The 20,093-nt window shown below is 42.2% G+C and overlaps 2 protein-coding genes across 3 annotated transcripts in view; one reads left to right on the forward strand and one right to left on the reverse strand.

The window, feature by feature from the left end:
* VCL (vinculin) overlaps positions 1-20,093 on the forward strand; it is a 100,851-nt gene that overhangs the window by 74,319 nt on the left and 6,439 nt on the right. The window contains exons 10-19 of one of the 2 annotated variants that reach the window (XM_069460745.1): positions 501-676; positions 3,686-3,876; positions 5,105-5,304; positions 6,694-6,822; positions 10,422-10,571; positions 12,551-12,659; positions 13,796-14,098; positions 15,327-15,451; positions 16,754-16,939; positions 19,780-19,983. In XM_069460745.1, coding sequence (XP_069316846.1) covers positions 501-676; positions 3,686-3,876; positions 5,105-5,304; positions 6,694-6,822; positions 10,422-10,571; positions 12,551-12,659; positions 13,796-14,098; positions 15,327-15,451; positions 16,754-16,939; positions 19,780-19,983 — 1,773 coding nt within the window. The remainder of the gene's footprint in view (positions 1-500; positions 677-3,685; positions 3,877-5,104; positions 5,305-6,693; positions 6,823-10,421; positions 10,572-12,550; positions 12,660-13,795; positions 14,099-15,326; positions 15,452-16,753; positions 16,940-19,779; positions 19,984-20,093) is intronic. The other variant, XM_069460746.1, reaches the window with a different exon arrangement.
* The window catches only part of AP3M1 (adaptor related protein complex 3 subunit mu 1), a 59,250-nt gene that overhangs the window by 4,752 nt on the left and 34,405 nt on the right, over positions 1-20,093 (reverse strand). The window lies entirely within an intron of this gene.

The following is a 20,093-nucleotide window of genomic DNA, read 5'->3' on the forward strand; positions in this document are numbered from 1 at the left end:
AAGATCTTAATTTTTAATACTTCAATTAGTTAAAAGTAAGCACTCTGAGTACCAAGAGAATGCTACTTCCTGATATAGATTACAGATCATTAAAACTATTCCTTGTTTCAGAATCCACAGATGTTTGGTCATAGCAATGTTAAAGGGTTAAAGTTTTCTGCTGCTACTATACTGTAAATGATTTTAAAGCATTTCACAAACACAAATGTTTGAGAAATTGAAGAACTAATAAGATGTGGTTAATTTAAAGATGAGATAAAGCTTGAGAAGGTACTTTATTCTAATGGGGATTAAAAAAATTGATTTTAAAAAGATGAGGGATTGATTTGCTCTTCCCTGAGCTAAGAACCTCTGTACAATGATAAGAATCAGCATTATAAAAATGACTACTGGTGTGCTTTGTGATTACTTTAGAAATATTTCTGATGGCCTTGTTAAGTTTAATGTAATGTGGTTCACAAGTGGATCACTGTGTGTTTCTTCTCCGTTTGTGTGTGTAGAATTGGCTCGCAGATCCAAATGGTGGACCAGAAGGAGAAGAACAGATTCGAGGGGCTTTGGCTGAAGCTCGGAAAATAGCAGAATTATGTGATGATCCTAAAGAAAGAGATGACATTCTACGTTCCCTTGGAGAAATATCTGCTCTGACTTCTAAATTAGCAGATCTACGAAGACAGTATGTATTTAATCCCTTAAATTGCCCTTTAATATATTTTTTTCTCTCTCCCCTTCCTCTCCCTTTCTCCTTTTTCCCCTGTACATATTTGAATTCCCCTAGGCTAAATGCATGTATGATGCTCCTCCACTGTATCCTCATTGATTCTGTGGGATGTGGCTAGGTCAGATACTGCTTCTGTTGTATCAATGATATAACTGAGGTTTAATGATTTATTGCTGATCACATAATTTTAAATTGATAAATATAATATGCTAAGAACTCCTTTTTTGAGATATGTTTGGAAATCACTAATCTAGGACTTTCCCTGCTTTATCATATTTGTGACATACCTGTTTCATAGAACTGGGAGGAAACGTTTTGTGGCTAGCTGTGCAGAGACTCCTGTGTGTGTAGGGCAGGGGAGAGGCATAAGCAGGTAGTTTCTTACTTCCCAGCAATGTTATTTTGTAAGTAGCAATTATAAAAGATCCTTAAATTACATTTCCTGGGTGATTGTTCCTGGAACAAAATCCTTACTTACCATAGCCTCCTCTCTTAAAGGCTTTCATGGCATCTACTTTGATTATATGGACAAGAAGTGTTGCTTTCTTCTTTTGATAGGTATTTTTCTCTCTTTAAACAAAACAAAGCAAAACTGCAAAACATGCTAAAAGAACACCAAGAAAGGGTATAGCATCCAAAGTAAAAGTTGCTCTCTTTTCCACCTCAGTCTTCCAGCCCAATTCTCCAGGGATATCCACAATCAAGTGTCTTGAGATATTTTGCTTTTCATTTAACTTACATGTTTCATCTCCTGCTCTTCCATGGGAGAAGCTTAATTTTTTTTTTCCCCCCCAGTGAGAGGTACTTTAGAGTTCTTTGAAGTCTTTTATTGACCAAGCGGGCAGTGCTGGCTAAGAAAGCAAACTCCTGCCTAGGATCGTGAAATAAGTTTGGTGGGAGTAGACATACTTTGCAGGAGGTTGTGGTGATAGACACCAACTTGGGTAACAGCTCAAATTTGATTGTATATCAAGCTCACTCATTTGGAGAGCACTGTTTTATGCCTCAAATCTTGAATTATTTAGGTGGGGAAAATGTGTAGTTTATCAATTGTAAAATATAATGTCTATACAGTTAGGCCTGTGTTCGTTAATATTAACCCACTGGTATAGTGTTTATATTCATAATAGATTTCAAAATATTTAAAGGCAAAGATTCTGTATTCTCAGGACCTAACACAAGTCCATACATATAATAGGCACTCATTAATGTTTCTTAATGATGGTGGGATAATTAATGATAATGGAGATAATAGCAGACCTTCATGTGTGGTCACATCTGCCATCATTGCTTATTACTGTAACATACACATAAATGTACATGTACATAACCTCCTGGCAGCAGAAGTAGCCATGATCAGAACCATGTTAAATACCTGCTTTGTCCAACTTTATAATGGAGAATGTCATAAAAATCTATACTCATAAAGGAGCTCTTAACAGAGTATCTAAATTAGTCATTCTGGCAGGGAAGCTAATATTTTCATTTTTACAGATGAGACAGATAAGATTAGCCTGAAGGTGACTTTTCTATGGCTAAGTGGACTTGAGATGTAAAATGAGTTAGATTCTTTGTATTTTCATAATGGTTAGAAGTTGACATCTCTGGCATAAGGTTTTGGGGGCAGTTATCTCCCTTTATATATAACTGTGGTTGTCTTTTTATTTTTGTGTTGATACTCTTGTTCAGGTTCTTTGGTTGCAAGGAACTAGCTCAAGTAAAAAGTGGAGGTTTACTGAAATTATATAGAAGGATCTAATGGAACCCAGTAGGTTGAACTGTGACTAGATCTTGTGGTAACTAGAAGCCCCTCCATTCACCTCTTCGGGTCTGTTTGGTGTCCTCTATGTCTGTTTCACTCTCTGTGATGATCTTGTTTATTTATCGGAGGGTTCTTCCTCTGGCTTTGATCTACCATGGCTCAGGCTTAGTATGACTTTCCAGCTCCAGATCCCATCACTGGTTGATTATGCAGTGTTTTTTCAAGTATGGACTAAGGATCACCTGTCTCAGAATCACTTGAAAAAGTTAAAAATGCAGACCCCTGGACCCCACTTCAGACATACTTAATCAGAATCTCTTTTGATGTGGGTTTAACAATCTGTGTTTAAAAATAAGGCCGGGCACAGTGGCTCGCGCCTATAATCCTAGCACTTTGGGAGGCTGTGGTGGGAGGATTGCTTGAGGCCAGGAGTTCAGGACCAGCCTGAGCACAAGCAAGATCTCCAGTCTCTAGAAAAAATTAGCCAGGCGTGGTGGCCTAGTCCCAGTTACTCAGGAGGCTGAGGCAAGAGATCGATTGAGCCCAAGAGTTTGAGGTTGTAGGGAGCCATGGTGGTGCCACTGCACTCTAGCCCCAGGCAACAGAGTGAGACCCTGTCTCAAAAAGAAAGATGCCAGGTGATTTTTATTCACACTGAACTTTGAGAACCACCAGAATCTAATTGAGTGTCCTGTCTGACTGTGGATGTATTGTCCTTGAATTAGATAACCACCCAGTTCAATCAGTTATGGCAAAGATTGGGGATTATGTGATACCAAATATATAGTAGTTTAAGAGTTAGGACTCAAAAGATAGTATACAACTAGTTCTACTACAGCTACTACAACAACAGACATGGCTGCTTGGGCCCACCGAGTTCCAGAGGCAGCCAGTGTTTTCAGGGATGGCAGGCTGAGGGCGCAGCTAACCTAGTGATGATTGATTGAGCTCAGCTAACCAAATGATTTATTTGAGCTAGACTGATGCAAACTCATATTTGATTTCTTAACTAGGACAAAATAATCTGATTTCAAATTATTGATTACTTGTATAAGGTCCAAATAAAGAAACCATCCCTTTCAAACCAAATTAATAGTAATAATTAGCAATTTGTCAACTCATTAGCATTTGTATTAGCAATGAAATTATCTCAATGTGAACTGTGTCTGTGTGTGACAAGAGGGCTGTTTTTTTCTCTGCAGGGGGAAAGGGGATTCCCCAGAGGCTCGAGCGTTGGCCAAGCAGGTGGCCACGGCCCTGCAGAACCTGCAGACCAAAACCAACAGGGCTGTGGCCAACAGCAGACCCGCCAAAGCAGCTGTGCACCTCGAGGGCAAGATTGAGCAAGCGCAGCGGTGGATCGATAATCCCACACTGGATGACCGGGGAGTCGGTAAGGGCATCGGTGCACTTAGCCCTCATTAGACTGGTCTCAGTGCAAATAAGCAAGTTGCTGATAGGGGTCCTGTAACATCTGTAATTAGGTGCAGAAAGGGTTCCTCAGCCACTGGTAAGTCAGTCGTTTTTCAATGTGATTCCATTTCCAAATGTGGCTAATAAAATTCCTGTGATTTAATCAAGAAATATTAGAGAATAGATGATTTTGTTGTGAACAAATAGAAAGGTCCTCGTGTTGAAATTGAAGCTGAACTAATTATTGCCACTCCTATGTATATGTCCATTCTATAGTATCTCTGTTATTACTGTCCTTGCAAAGTATAGAATTTTTGAAAACAAGTATAAGGCACTTAACTACCAAGGTTATTTCAGTAGTGAGAGCTCCTACAACACATAGTCAGCTGTGGAATTTATAACCTAAAATTTCGATTTTGGGGAGACTTTAGGAATGGATCTTAAGAATTAAGGTCATTTTATGATAGCAAGCCTGCTGATGCTGAAATATCTACTTACTCCCTTTGCTATATCCATTGGATAAAAACATAAATTTTTTAATTAGTGGTACCCAGAGTTGTGAGGGGTTGGGGAATCCGGCAGATGTATAATTTACTGGTGGAGACATAAATTGGTACAAACTTTTTGAACTTGGTGTTATATGTCAGGTGCTTTTAAAAAGCTGATACCCATTGACTCAGCAATTTGACTTTAAAGGATTTTTTTCTAAGAAATAACTAGATATGTTTCCAAAGAGTTACAAATAAGAATGTATGTACACAGTGTAAATGTTTAATGATAAGTAAAAGGTGAAATGATCATGGTTAATATGATAAAATATTACATACATTTTAGATCATGATTGTCAAAGATATCTAGTTAAGTGGAAAAATAAAGAGAATTAAAATGTTAAATAAAAAGGATTAAGGAATAAAAGTTAATGTATGGTATGGTCCCAATTTTGTAAAAGAAATATATGTATGTATAGGTGTATGAAATGAATTTTTAAAAAGACTGGAAGGAAATGTTCTAATATATTAAGTGATGGGATTATGGTGTTTTATATATTCTTATTTATACTTTTTTTGTATTTTCCAAATTTTTTCTTTTTTAGGGAATTTCCTACTCATTAAATGTTACTATTTAAAAAAAGAAAAAAGTTACTAGAATGGCATTTCAGTTACTTTCTCTGGGTCTATATGAATTTCATTGTTTTTCTCTTGGTCCAGGTCAGGCTGCCATCCGGGGGCTTGTGGCCGAAGGGCATCGTCTGGCTAATGTCATGATGGGGCCTTATCGCCAAGATCTTCTCGCCAAGTGTGACCGAGTGGATCAGCTGACAGCCCAGCTGGCTGACCTGGCTGCCAGAGGGGAAGGAGAGAGTCCTCAGGCGCGAGCACTTGCATCTCAGCTCCAAGACTCCTTAAAGGTAGAACTTAGGAGCACGTGTCATTATGCTGAGTTTTTTTTTTTTTTTTTTTTTTGAGATAGGGTCTTGCACCAGTGCTCAGGCTACAGTGCAGTGGTATCCTTGTAGCTCACTGCAACCTCCAACTCCTGGGCTCAAGCAATCCTCCTGCCTCAGCCTCCTAAGTAGCTGGGTCTATAGGTGCATACCCCTACGCCCGGCTAAATTTTTTATTTTTTGCAGAGATAGGATCTCAGTATTGCCTAGGCTGGTCTTGAACTCCTGGCCTCAAGTGACCCTTCCGCCTTGGCCTCCAAAACTGTCATTATATTTTTTATGCTTACTATTATTGAAAAATGAGGGAGGGAAAAGAGAGTTTTTAAAAATATGTAATTTCTTGAGTCTAGGGAAAGTAAAGGATATACGGAAATCCAGAGCTTATTAGTAAAAAGCTCACCAGTATATGGTTGCAACTAAATTTGTGTTTCCCAACTTTCAGTCATTTAAGAGTGCTTCATGATTTTGCTCTATCCACATATCACCTGTACTTTTATTTAGTCAATGTTTTTCTTAAAATGGACTCCTTTTTAAAACTTAAAATTTAAAAGAAAACTTCATAATAATCCTGAAATCATGGGTTTGATAAGCTAGTTTTTTCTATGATCCTTTAATTACTAAATAACATAATTACTAAAATAAAAACATTTGTCTACATACAACCTAAAATCATCTCAGGTATCACCAGCCTGCATGAGAAACATCTTGAGAAAGAATGAGGGTGATAGAGACGTCTCTGTATAAATTCAGAAAACTTAAATTGGACTATGTGTGATAACCGTGAAAGAGAGCTTTTTCGTGGTTACTAAGAATCCTCTTTTTTCATCCATGTTAAGAAATTGATACGTATATTAGTATATTAGAAACTTAGTTGAAAAAACCTGGATAAAAAAATTCACATTCTTGATTTCTTTTTTCTTAAGAAATTTGATAATACATGCACCAAACAATCCTTACAGTCACCATGGCTGTCACCAGGCCCCTCCTGCATTGGGAATGGTGTGGAACTCTCTCATCTCAAGGCCTTCTTTGGGCTCAACCCCATAATTCTCAGTATCATTTCATAGAGGCCACCAAGAAAGGAAGTAAGAGTCCTTGGTTGGATGGAAGAGTCTCTGGGGACATGTGGGTCATGTCTTACTTCTTCTAGTAGTCCACTAACCTCTTAGAGGGCAGGATTCATAAGTCACACCTGTTCTGTGCTAGCTTAGTGCTTGGTACACAATTGACATTCAAATATTTATTGAATGAAAGACTGAATGAATGACTCAATGTGTCAGTGACTTAAGGACATTAGCAGATACGCTTTTGGGATATTTCTGAAAATTTTCATTTGTAAACAATGTTTTTAAGGATCTGAAAGCTCGGATGCAGGAGGCCATGACTCAGGAGGTGTCAGATGTTTTCAGCGATACCACAACTCCCATCAAGCTGTTGGCAGTGGCAGCCACTGCCCCTCCCGATGCACCCGGTAGGGAAGAGGTGGGTATCCGAGGGTTTCCATGTTCTCTGTTGGCCTGCCCTTAGACATATGTAAAGGTGAAATGTGATTACAGTGTACAGCAGGGGCAGTGGTTGGGACATTGTGGATGAAGAGTAGAAGGGGGAAGTCCTTGTCATCTCTTCTTTTAGTCCCCAAGTAAACCAGCTAGGAATGTCTTTAGTTGCAAGCAGTAGAAGGCCTGACCATCAGAGAAAAAGGCTTTATTTTCATCACAAACCAAGAAACATGAAAATAGATAGCTTTGGCATTGGTTCAGCAGCTTAACATCATGAAAACTGGCATTTCTGTGATTTTCTTGGTCTTTTCCTCATGGCGTGGGATGGCTGTTGCAGCCCAGGCATCCTGTTAAAGCCAGGAAGAAATGAAAGATGGGGGTACTCCAGTCACAACTGTCCCTTTTATTAGGGCACTTTATTTTCAGCACAGAAATGAGGACAATCTTTTAAATCATTTGATGTCATTCTTCTACACAAACCCTTCCAGTGACTCCCCCTGTCCGAGAGTGAAGCCGGAGTCCTAACAGTGTCAGTGATGAGCTGGTAAAGCAACTCTCCAGGAAAACAAACAACCCTGATCTGTAATATTTGTTGATTTCCATGATGTAAATACTCCCACCGTGGCTGTGTCAACGTGAAGTCACCGGAAGCATAATTGGGAAGAGATGGGCACGTTTGGCTCTCGTAAGCTGGTGCCTGAGTCAGTACAAGTGGCTTCAGCACAACACTGAATCTGGTCCCCCATGTCCTTCTCTGACCTCATGTGGTACCACCCTTCCTTCTTGTGCTCCCCTGTCCACGATGACCTCCTTGAATTGTGTTCCTAGTATTCCTTGTATATGTTTACATGTTCTAAACACATAACATGTTTACATGTTCTAAACACATACAAGGAATACTAGGGCCTTTGCACGTGTTCTCTCCAGTCTTTCCACAGATAACTGTATCTGTTATTCACTCACTTTCTTCAGCTCTCTGCTGAAATGTCACTTTTGGGTGACCACGTACCATAGCAACCCCACCCCCAGGGATTTCTTAATCTCCATATCCTACCTTTCTCCTCTGTGGTCTCCCTTCCATTAGTGTGAAAGCTCCACCCAGGCAGAGACTTTGTTTCCTCATTGCTTCATTCCCAGTTCCTAGAACAATGCCTGGCGCATTGTTGGTGCCGAAGGAATGAAAGTAAAAGCTTTCCCAGAAATCCTCCGGGAGAGCTTTGCTTTTATCTCATTGGCTAGAATTCTGTCTCATGGCCACCTCGGCCGCAGAGTAATTTAGGAAAGCAAGTATTTGGTTTTCCAGCCTTTATAGTATTGGCAGCAAAGGAGAAAGGGCTTGGTTCAGGTACGCAAGATAATGTAAGACTGGTGGGTCAAGGTTTGTGTTATTCTTATTTCCAAATGACCCCATTTTTTTTTTCTCTAGCCTAGGTTACTAGGCAGTTCAGCTCAACCCTTCGGCGGGCTGATTTGTTGTTTTTTCATTCCAGACTTCCCCTCTGACTTTCAGACCAACTATCTGCTGGTCCTTTCCACCTAGAGCTTCATAGATAGCTCAGCATATGTTGTCTTCTGTTCTCTCTTGGACATTAGTGACTCTCTGTTGACTCTTTCCTGCTTCCCTCATCCTCTCATACCAATAAGCAGCCAGGGCATGCAAAATTGACCTCACAAATATTTCTTGAATCCTTTCCATTTTCCATTCGTGTTGCCACAGCTCGAATTCTGATCCTTGTCCCCTGCTGCCTGTATGACTACAGCGCTCTAACTAATCTTTGAATCTGTCACTAGGCCACCAATAAAATCAAAACACAAATCTGACCTGGATATTCTTCTGCTTAAACCCTTCAGTGGAGCTTTCCCTTTCACGTAGGATGAAGCCAGAGCTCTGTGACTGACCTGGCTTCTAATAATCTTTCGATACTTATTTCCTACAAACCCCCGCCTCTCTGTTCTTGCCCCAGCAGGACCTAGTTGCTTGTTTCCTTGTATACTCTGTTTGTTCCATGTCTTTTTTTCTTTCTGTCTCTCTGCCTAATTATCTTCCCCTTTTTCTCTTCAAGCTAATCCCTGTTTATCGTTTATCCTGTGATTGTTCGCTTCCTGGATAGGTTACGTCCTTCCTTTGCTCCTATGATATCAGTGCTTAGCTCTATTATTGTACATAGCACATTGTTTTATAAATATCTGTTTATGGGCCCATTTCCCTCACTAGGCTCTGAGCTCCTTGACAAGCAGATACTGTGTCTTATTCATTTTTGTATCTTTGGTACCTATCCCAGGGTCTGGCATATAGTAGGTGCTCAGTAAATTTTGGTTGAGTGACAAGAAAAGCAAGTGAAGCAATCAGTTAAATCAAAGAGAGCAGCAGACGTGGTCTGGGATCGAGATGGTTACCCAAGGCAGACAGAGGCCCTGAGATCCAGAGTGTGGGAGCCCAGCGAGGGTAAAAGGACTGAGGCCGGGAGAAGGGGACTAGGAGATCTGGGATTTTAGACAGAGGTTCTGAGCATTGAATAGTAGGAACCCAGGTAGCTGAGTCCAAACAGGAGGCCAGGATGGGGCAGAGACTTGAGAGGACAGACACAGAACACTGGCAGTGAGCTTAGAGCTTGCTAGTAAACCATGAGCCCTTTAGAGATTGTCTCCTAGAGCCAGAATTGGTCTCTAAGTAGGGTGGGCATACATTCAGGAGGAGGCAAAAAGAAGGATGTGTTCTGCCAGGCAGTTCCTGACATGCTCTGTGTATTGTCTAAACTTGACTTGGTGCTGTTTGGTATGCCTTGCTTTTTCAAGGATCCGTTCTAATAACATTATCCAAACAAATGACTAAAGAGCTCAAAAGAGTTAAATAGTCCCCTTCATGGGATGCAACCTTACATAATGCCCATGTTGAAGGAAAAGATAACTTTTTTAAAATTAGAGAGCAGAATGAACCATTAGGTAGATGGTTTTGCATTTGAGGTTAATAAAAATCAGCCATCCTTTCCCTGTGTCATGCCCGAGTGTGAGTACCAGCTATTGTTTTTCCCTTGGAGGTCAGGGACAGAGTTTTTACAACATTAATGGTAATGGGATATATGAGAGATACTGTTCTGGGCAGGCTAGAGCTCAGTTTAGGACTCTCTGTGGATATTCTGGGCTGTTAGTGCACCCAGCCACCTACAAGAGAGCCTGGAGTGGGTTTGACTGTCTTCTTCAAACTAAAGGATAAGCTTTTGAAAATAGGAATTACTTAGTCTTCACATTCTGTGAATTACCTGTTGCAGAGTATACCATGCTGTGTGTTCTGCTTGTACTTGGTAAGCACTAGTTGAACCGAAACTAAAGCGCGCACGTGCAGATGCGTGTGTGTGTGTGTGTGTGTGTGTGTGTGTGTTACGTCTGTCTTAAACCTCGCAGGAGATCTGCCAAAGCCAAGATTTGGAGTTTGACTGTTGTTTTATTAACTAGGGTTTGATTTCATCTTTAAAGTCTTTGTTTGAACATTTGCTGCCTCTGCTAAAGAGAGAGATTTTTCTCAGGCTGCCTGATCCATTTTATTGAAATACATTTTCTTGATGTCTTTGTTTTTTCCTCAAGGTGTTTGATGAGAGGGCAGCTAACTTTGAAAACCATTCAGGAAGGCTTGGTGCCACGGCAGAGAAGGCGGCTGCTGTCGGTACTGCTAATAAGTCAACGGTGGAAGGCATTCAGGCATCGGTGAAGACGGCCCGAGAACTCACACCCCAGGTCGGCTTTTGCTCACTCTTCGTTTCAATACTCCTCATGCGCTATTCAGTAAAGAAAGTTAATTACAGAACAGTTTCTGTACATTTTTGAACATTTGTTATAAGATGGCATAAAAAATACATGCTCTAATGTCAAACTTAGTGATCTCTAAGGTTAGGATTATAGGGGACTTTATACGTTTTCATGTTTCAATTTGCTTTTACAATAACCATATATTAGTTTTCAAAGTAGAAAAAACTAGTAAAGTAATCCCCTTGCTGCACACACACATATTTGGGAAAATATTTGGATAACCTTGAGAGGTTAGTTTGTTTTGATTTTAGAGTTTATATCTTTCCCCACATCTCTGTGATGGTATTTAAAAAAATAATTAAGCTGTGTCCATAACTTATTTTCTTTTTTCTACTTAATTATATGACCAAGGTATACAATCAATTGTATAACCAAGGTATAGGTAGTAAGTTTGGGAGCAAAAGAAGATTGGGAACAAAATAAACTAACTGGACAGGAATTAAAGGTCTAATATGTGATAGATTTTCTTAAAAATACCAGTTCAGCATCATTTAGTATGATGTTTGTGCAGTTTTCTTCTATTCAAATTATAGAGGAGCCATTTTTTCCATTCATTTATTCAGCAAATATTTATTAAGTGCCTATCATATATTAGCGATTATGCTAGGCTGTACACGTCTGTGACACTGGCTTATGTGGGAACTTGTGGGGAGAGACGGGACATGTTTCTTAATTGTTCAACTTTCGCCTACGTGGTATATTAACAAATTAGATTCTCTTGAATAGTCACACTTGTCCAACTTTTAAAAAATATGAACATGTCTTACTTTTTAAATAAGCTTCCATAAAACATCGAATTTAGTATAAAACTGAGATTCCTGAAAAAGAGAAACAAAACTAGGCTTAAGATAGCCACTATAGAAACGAATGAGGGCTTTGTAGACAGATCTGGACTTGAATCCTCTGTGACCTGGAGACTTAGTTTCCTCATCTGTAAAATGGAGCTATTTCCTTTGTAATGGGTTGTTTTGAGGATTAAGAATATGCATGTACAGCTTTATCTTACCAGATAGTTAGTAAATATTAGTTCATTCTGCTATCCCTGACTAGCCCAGACCTCTAGAGAAAGCCACTTAAAATTTCTGAGTCTTGTTTTTTGCAGCTATAAAGTAGAAATACTACTTGTCCTATTTCTCTCACAGGATTTTTGTGATAATTCAGTAAGATAATGGATGTGACAGCACTTTGTTAACTATAGACAGGTATTTTTATTAATATCATTTATAAATCAGTTTTGAGTAATTTTTAGTATCTTTCTTAATGCTGTTTTTTTTTTTTTTTTTTTTTTGAGACAGGGTCTTGCCCTGTTGCCTGGGCTAGAGTGCAGTGGTGTGATCTGACCATAGCTCACTGCAGCCTCAAAATCCTGGGCTCAAGGGATCCTTCCACCTCAGCCTCCAGAGTAGTTGGGACTACAGGCATGTGCTACCACACCTGGCTAATTTTTTCTATTTTTTGTAGAGATGGAGTCTCACTCTTGCTCAGGCTGGTCTCAAACTCCTGAGCTCAAGTGATCCTCTGCCTTGGCCTCCCAGAGTGCTACAATTATAGGCGTGAGCCAGCGTGCCTGGCCCTTAATGCTGTTTTTTAAGATGGAAGAATTGATACCAATGATTTAAATATTTGTCAGTTTTGTGTGTGGTCTTCTAAAGTATCAAGTGAGCACCCATTTACTTTGTCACTTTATTACCTTCTTAAAATCAGGCTGTGACAGTAAAAACTGTGTGTGAAGGGCCCATTCTGGGGAGCTGTTGATGAGACCAACCCTGTAGTGTTCGGCATGAGGAGCCCTGCCTCTTTGTGGCTTTTTAGCGCCATCTGTAGGTGAAGAGGAGAAAGCTTCAGCGACGGTTTGATTGGGAGCGGGAGGGTGCTCTGGTGTTCAAAGGTTGTTTTATCGTTGCCAGGTGGTCTCGGCTGCTCGCATCTTACTTAGGAACCCTGGAAATCAAGCCGCTTATGAACATTTTGAGACCATGAAGAACCAGTGGATTGATAATGTTGAAAAAATGACAGGTAGAGTTTTGTATAAAGTTCTTGTTGTCTGAGCCATGAGGAATGAGTTCGGAGAACCTCAGGCGGGACTGGTTATGTGACTCAGCTGTAATTGGATAAAGGGACGGTCACGTGCTCGACAGTGCACTTGGCCCTGATTAAGGCTGCTGAGCGGTGGCGGCTTCTCATTCTAGCCTTGCAACTTTGTCAGAAGAGAGACTCTTTGAGTCTCTTTTATTTTAATGCCGCCCTCCCAGTGTGATGTTTATTGTCACAGCTCCTATCTTCTCTTTGAATGGTGTCTTTGCTCAGTCTGATCCAGAGTTTGGTTTCAGAGGCTGGGAGGCGGTGTCTGTGGATACAGTAAGTGTCCCTGTCATTGTCAGTGGGTTCACATTTCAAGGAACCACAATAGCTACTATTTAATACAACTTGTCTCAGAGTTTCCTCCAACTTATCAACTACGTAGTTTTTTTTAAAAAAAGGAGAAACCAACCACCAACAAACCCGTGTCTGTGCAATTGAAGTGGCACCTCTGAATCTTCTTCGTTCTCCGTGGAGGGAGGGCTGGGAGAGACAGGAAGGAATGAGGAATGTAGACTTTTCGCTGTCCCTGCGGCACCTGCTGTGACAGGGGTCTGTAGCAGCCAGGCATGAAAGCAGAGCTGCCGGGGTGTCTGAAGAGAGGTAACAGAAACACGACGCAGGCTGTTAGGGTTATCCGAATCCTCTGCACGGCTCATCCTGGGCACTACCAGCTGCCAGCGAGCAACAGATGGCTGGGGAGCGGGACGGGAGGGAGGCAGTGTCATAACAGACAGTGTGGCGGTGATGCGGTGATGGGTTCAGACGCGTTCCCTGTTTCCTCCCGATGTTGCGTTTCTGGTCGTCTGTGGTGGATACAGGAAGGCCAGTGACCACGGTTGGGGTGAATGCTGCGAATCCATATGGCCTTCTGGGCTACATCCTCACTTTCTAAAAATTTTTTTACTGTCATGTTCTCCTGGAAGCTTTTGATTGTGTTAGGAAGAGCTCTGAGCTGAACGAGAGAATTCTGGGCATTGTATTTTTTTTTGTGAAACACTTGAGCAGACAACAGTGTTCTGGAGTCTCTTTTCTTCTAAAATTGCAATTAAATTCTATTTTTGTTCTAACAGGGCTGGTGGACGAAGCCATTGATACCAAATCTCTGTTGGATGCTTCTGAAGAAGCAATTAAAAAAGACCTGGACAAGTGTAAGGTAGCCATGGCCAACATTCAGCCTCAGATGCTGGTTGCTGGGGCAACCAGCATTGCTCGTCGGGCCAACCGGATCCTGCTGGTGGCTAAGAGGGAGGTGGAGAACTCTGAGGATCCCAAGTTCCGTGAGGCTGTGAAAGCTGCCTCTGATGAATTGAGCAAAACCATCTCCCCGATGGTCATGGATGCCAAGGCCGTGGCTGGAAACATTTCTGACCCTGGTAAGCAATGCGTGGCACTGGGGCTCCCCTCAGCTGAGAGGCCACTCAGGAAAGGTAGTGAGATCTGTGTACCCCACAACCACCACGTACTAAGTCTGGGAGCAAAAACTACACTTAGTTCAGGAGTGCTAGATTAATCTTTTTCTATCCAAATCTCTGCAGTATTGGCAGGCTTGTCGTAAGTTAGTTTCTTTGGACCAACTTCCCTGTGCTTTCTTGATGTTGTCTGGCTAAAGAGCGCCTTGCTCTAGTCAGTCATTATTTTGGAAATTTCTCAAAAGATGCCTGATAACTAATTTGCCATCCATTTAATTTTTGTAGCTTGTGTTAACTTCTCTTGTGCTTTTCTTAAAATGCTTTTTCTCTGTAAAGCATTCTCTATTTCTGTTAACTCTGGAGGGCTTAAGTTGACCTCTGGGTCTCCTATGTCCTACACTGAATGATCCGGGTTTCCCTTAGGTAAATTTTGATCATATTTTCAGTACTACTAAAGCAGAGCGTCATTGGAGCTACTCCTTTGGTTGGAATCACCTGGATTCCTTCCTGTTTCGAACATCTAGTGTTTCTAGTCTCATCTATGAGTAGAATGTAGTCAGTGGGAGAGAGTGGGAAGGAGGGGCTGCCCTGCCCTGTTCCTCCCTGGCTCTGGCAGAATCTTTCCAACATCCTCAATCCACCATCACTAAGGACATGCTTGGTTTCCTAATTGGAGTTTCTAGTAGTTTGAGTGGATTCCTGAATTCCAGGTGACCAGACACAGTAGCAGCAGCTCAACATAAGGGTTAACACGCTGAATGCCAAGTAGAGCAAAGGAGTAGAGAGAAAGGTGAGAAGTACCACCGGGGATGTATGGCCAATCTGAAACGCACATCGCCCATGTTCTGAGCTGAGCGGGCTTATCTCTCGACTGCCTCCTCATGAGAGGCCGTGGGTGCCACCTGAGCCCAGAGTGTTCGCACCCAGGAATCTCCTAAGTACTTGTCAGTTGTATACAGCCAATAAGGCACCATGAACACTACAGAAGAGCTGGTTTATGGCACTTCCAACTCTTTGCAAGGCCTCAGGGTATCTGCCTTGTCCTACCTGCCTCCCCTCCAATCACTGCCTGTGGTGCTTACTGGCAGCGTCACGTCCAGCTTTTGTTAGTGGAAACCAGTTCTGCTGCTGGGTAGACAGCGCTCGGGGGCCCTGACCTGCCCAGCTGACAGTGAGGGTGTCTCGTGTTTAGGCCTGCAAAAGAGCTTCCTGGACTCGGGATATCGGATCCTCGGAGCAGTGGCCAAGGTCAGAGAAGCCTTCCAACCTCAGGAGCCTGACTTCCCGCCTCCTCCACCAGACCTTGAACAACTCCGAGTAAGTAAATTCGGAGATGGGGAGAATTGAGCAGCATGGTGTGGTGACTACAGCAAGAGAGAGGTAGATTGTTTCCGAGCCCCAGTCGCTAGGTGGCTTGGTTTAGCTTTTATCTGAAGCTTAGACGGGGGCAGATCTTGATTTTCATTCCTAAATTTAGTGCCGTTACAACCTAGTTCTTACGGATGGGTCGGTAGGTATGTGTGGCATTGGTCTGCTGTGATATGGGGAGTGGCTGGAGCAGAGGAACTGGCTTCGGTAAGTGTAGATATGATGAGTGATGAAGTAGTGAGTTGTCGTGAAATAATCTGCACAGCTTGTGGTAAGGAGGTTTTATATGTTCCCAGTTGTAACAGTAAAACTGAGGTGGTTGGAATCTTATGTAGGTTCTTCCCTTTACTTTTTTTTTTTTTTTTTTAACTAACAAAAGTAATGCATGCTTAAAAAAAAATTTTCCCAACCATAATTTAAAATCTTTTGGTATACCCCCCTCCCCCAAAGTACCATGGATATATTTTTCCATGGTGTAGAAGAGGCTAGCTGGGCAATATCTTGCAGATACAAATCCTAGAAACAGAAATTGTGATTATTTTTAGACATTTACTCAAAATGACAGTATTAGAAACACCTTGACCTTTGGAATAACTTATCAAGGCAATAATTTGATTTACTCTCTTTGATACTTTTCCATATTTAATGTTAGTGTAAGATGTTAAGTTTCTAAGTTGGTTGAGGACAAAATTGGGTCATTGCACACATAGCTGAGGAATAGTGCTTCCCAAGCCTCCAACGCTTCCTTTGATTCTTTCCAGCTGGGCTCTTGGTGGGTGGTTAGGGCCAGGCTATTCCTGGGGAATGCCTTCTCATGTGATCAATAGTCAAGACGTTTAGAATGAGGATCGTAGAGGGCATTTGGTCTGGCTACCCACCATTGACAGATGAGGATCCTGAGGCCACAGGGAAAGAAGTTACTTGCCTATGCAGCTGCTGTCTGATAGAACCAGACCAGAACTTACATCTTCTGTGGGGATGTTTTCAGAATCTTTGATCTGGTGGTGTTGTACATGCCTCCCTGAGATATGACTAGAACAGTAGCTGCTAGCATTTTGTGGAGAAGAAAATGAAGAAAAAATATGCTTCTGTTGAGATTGAAGCAGGTGGTCCTAGCTGCTCAGTGTGGGTAGTTTTGTATGGAGTGAATGTGGGTGGCTTTTCTAGGGATGCTTTTCAGAGGAAAGGAAAGAATTCTAGGAGGAGTAGTTTCTAGGGCTTTACTGACAACCTACATATTCTCTTTTTTAGCTAACAGATGAGCTTGCTCCTCCAAAACCACCTCTGCCTGAGGGTGAAGTCCCCCCACCCAGGCCTCCACCCCCAGAGGAGAAGGATGAAGAGTTCCCTGAGCAGAAAGCCGGGGAGGTGATTAACCAGCCGATGATGATGGCTGCCAGGCAGCTCCATGATGAAGCTCGCAAATGGTCCAGCAAGGTAAGTAAGGAAGCTTTTCTTGTTGAGAAAGGATGTCTTCTTAGCACGGATGAACAACCACATGCGCAGCCCAGAAAGAAGAGTCTATCTAGACTCACCTTCTCTCTCTGCTTTGGTTCCTATGTTGCCGATAGCATGTTCTTCTTCCCTGCGGGTTAGTGAGATGTTTCCGGTGCTTGGTGATTTCTCCTCACAGCCAAAGTGAGAGCGAGGATGCCTGTGCTTTGAGAAGAGGGTTCCTTTCCTCTCTGTTTGTTAGTGCGTCAGCTGCCCCAACCCTGGACATTTGGGGTCTTTTAGAACTTGCTTGTCTTTTTTGGGATTGCTGAATGTTTTCAGATGCTGCATCGCTTATTATCAGAGCTCAGGATGCTACATCTAGAGGAAATGTTTGCATTTTCTTTCCTTTTTTTCATTGAAGCAGGTGGATTGGTATCTTGGAAGCCATGTGCTCTGTGTTTTCTCACAGTCATCTTACCTGTCAACTAAGGCAGCTCTGGGCTAACTCCTACTCCGCAAATCTGAAGGTGTAGATGTTAATGTGGTTGGTGAAAATTTGGATACCGCAGCAGTCATGTCCCATGAATAAATTTTGCCTATTTTCTCCTAAATGATGAAAAGTGAGTGGTAGCTTTTCTAGATTAGAGCAAAATATTATTGCTAACCTTGCAGTGAAATGTAGTTCTAACTTAGTCCCAAACTGTTTCTCATACAACCTAGATCTTTATTCCTACCATCTATTTGCCTTTATTCTTTCCATATCCTCAATGCATTCAAGCTCTTCTATTGATTGTACTTCCTCAGGGACCTCTCACACCTGCAGCTAATCTTGGATTTTTTTCAGGCTGGGAAATTCACTTTGAGTTTTAACTCTGTGTTGTTCTGAACTGTTAGCCGAAAGCCTAGGTGCCAAGAAGGAATGGAGACTTTGCTGGTGTTGGCCCTGACCTGGAATTATTTATAATAGTATCTCTCCAACTGGGGCATGCACACCCCTGGGACTATGTGGCAGAGTCCCAGTGCCCATGGGAGTGGCGGAGGGTGACAGTAAAGCTTGGTTTTACTCAAAGATTTTTAAGGAAATTAAAATTTCATTACAATGAACCCAGATACACTGTGCACTGAAACATAAAATATGCGTGAATTATAAAGGTAAGACATAAAAGGGGCAGATACAGACAGCATTGGCCTACATATTTGCCCCACTGTGCTGTTTGTGACCAGAAGTCCGTAGGTCTGGCTGTCTCCTGAGGTTTGGAGCAGCAGGGGTTTGCTGACTTTGAGTTGTGTGAAGTCAGGATCTACTTGAACTCTGGTGTGTGTGTGTGTGTGTGTTTGGTGGTGGGGAGGTATATATGTGTGTGTATCTGTCAATCTGTCTGTCTCTGTACACTTTGGGACCCTGAACCCTAGCAGCAGTGAGCTGGCTTCTCTTCCTTTCAACTCGTGAAGGATATAATCTGTGTTATTGATGAGTCTTGGTTGAGACAGGGTTTAGGAAAAAGGGTTTAGATGGTATCTGAACCTCTTGCAGGCCCTGAGTCTTACAACTTCATTGTCACCTTTTGGAGACAGACTTCATGTGCAGGAAAAAACTTTTAGGAGCGACAGCAACCTCAAATAAAATTCCATGCAAACTTCTACTTCCTCTTGGTTACAGATGTTTTCTGTAAGAAACCTATTTTCACCATTCTTCATCTAAATGGTTAGGCTTCATTGAGGCAATTTCTTTTATTTTCTTTCCACCTCAGCCTATTTTTAGCATCTGGTCTCTTTGCCTCCTGCCCTGGCCTTTTATAATCCCCACCCTGGTGCTAAATTCATGTTCCTCCCATCATGGTTCCTGTTCTTTCATGAGCACCAATTGTGGGCTCCTATGAGAGCTCCTCTGAGCTCAGCGGTCAGTTGCTAAGTCCACATGTTATTCTGTCTGCGAACTAGATAAGTTGAGTTTGGGCTGAGTGAGAACCTGTTTTGCAACAGAAGAGATTTGGGTTGTACCCAAGGAAAAGCCTTCTGAGTTAGTACTGGCAGTGGATGCAATAAGAGATTGTGGAAGCTTTGTCGCTGCAAACCTTGCAAGGGCAGGGAGCTGGTCTGACATGTGGGTTCCGTGAGATGGTGGAGGATGGACGGGTGTCTTCTTGAGGGTCCTTACGGCGAGGCGATTGCTGGTACTTGATAAGTCCTCTTTACTCACCATCATGTTTGTTTTCCTACCTCTTTCTTGGTTATTTGTTACCTCCGATGTTATCATTTTAAAGTCTGGGACTTTTAACTCATGAAGGAGATAATCTGTGTCTGGCAGCTTACAGAGCTGACCCAAGTCACCTGCTGTGTCCCCGGAAAATGTAGAACTGTGACCATATGATCCAGCAGGGTGTTCACTTTGTTCTGTTCAAGGCAACTTGTGTGGCTGCATTTACTTTTTCTCTCTGGATTCCTTTTAAAGGTAATTGGCTACTATTGTTTGGTTGTTTGGCTCCTCAAAAATATTCTGATGTGAGAATTACTCTCATCAAATTTAACTTTGGTAGTAAGTGTATTAAAAAATGAATGCCACTTGCTTTCTCGGTATAAATATTTCTCTGCAAACCCTTTGCCAGTGGGATGAGTCCCTTTTCTTCGTTCACCACAGGGTGGCTTGGACTGAGTGGTGCAAGAGGCCGAGTCTCCCCCTTTCTGTGGAGCTGGGTGTATCTGGCTTCTGGAGTGTGCACCATTTTCTTTCCCATCCTAGGCAAGCTTTGGTTACTAAACCAGCTGAAGCTCAGTTTCCCAAGTCCTTTTGCTCTTACTAACACTATCCCTGTTTCTCATCCTTCCCGCCATCGACAAAGCCGGGTGTCCCAGCCGCTGAGGTGGGTATAGGTGTTGTAGCTGAGGCAGATGCGGCTGATGCTGTTGGGTTCCCTGTCCCCCCTGACATGGAAGACGATTACGAACCTGAGCTGCTGTTAATGCCATCCAATCAGCCGGTCAACCAGCCCATTCTGGCCGCGGCTCAGTCCTTGCATCGGGAAGCTACCAAGTGGTCTAGTAAGGTACTGATTAGCACCCCCGGTTGGGGGCTGCTCCAAATGCATCCGGCCATGTGCAGCCTTGACACATTGCATCACTCATGATCTGTGCGGGTCCTGTGAGTCTGAGCAGG

Source organism: Eulemur rufifrons, chromosome 28, assembly GCF_041146395.1.
Source record: "Eulemur rufifrons isolate Redbay chromosome 28, OSU_ERuf_1, whole genome shotgun sequence".
Lineage (NCBI taxonomy): Eukaryota > Metazoa > Chordata > Mammalia > Primates > Lemuridae > Eulemur > Eulemur rufifrons.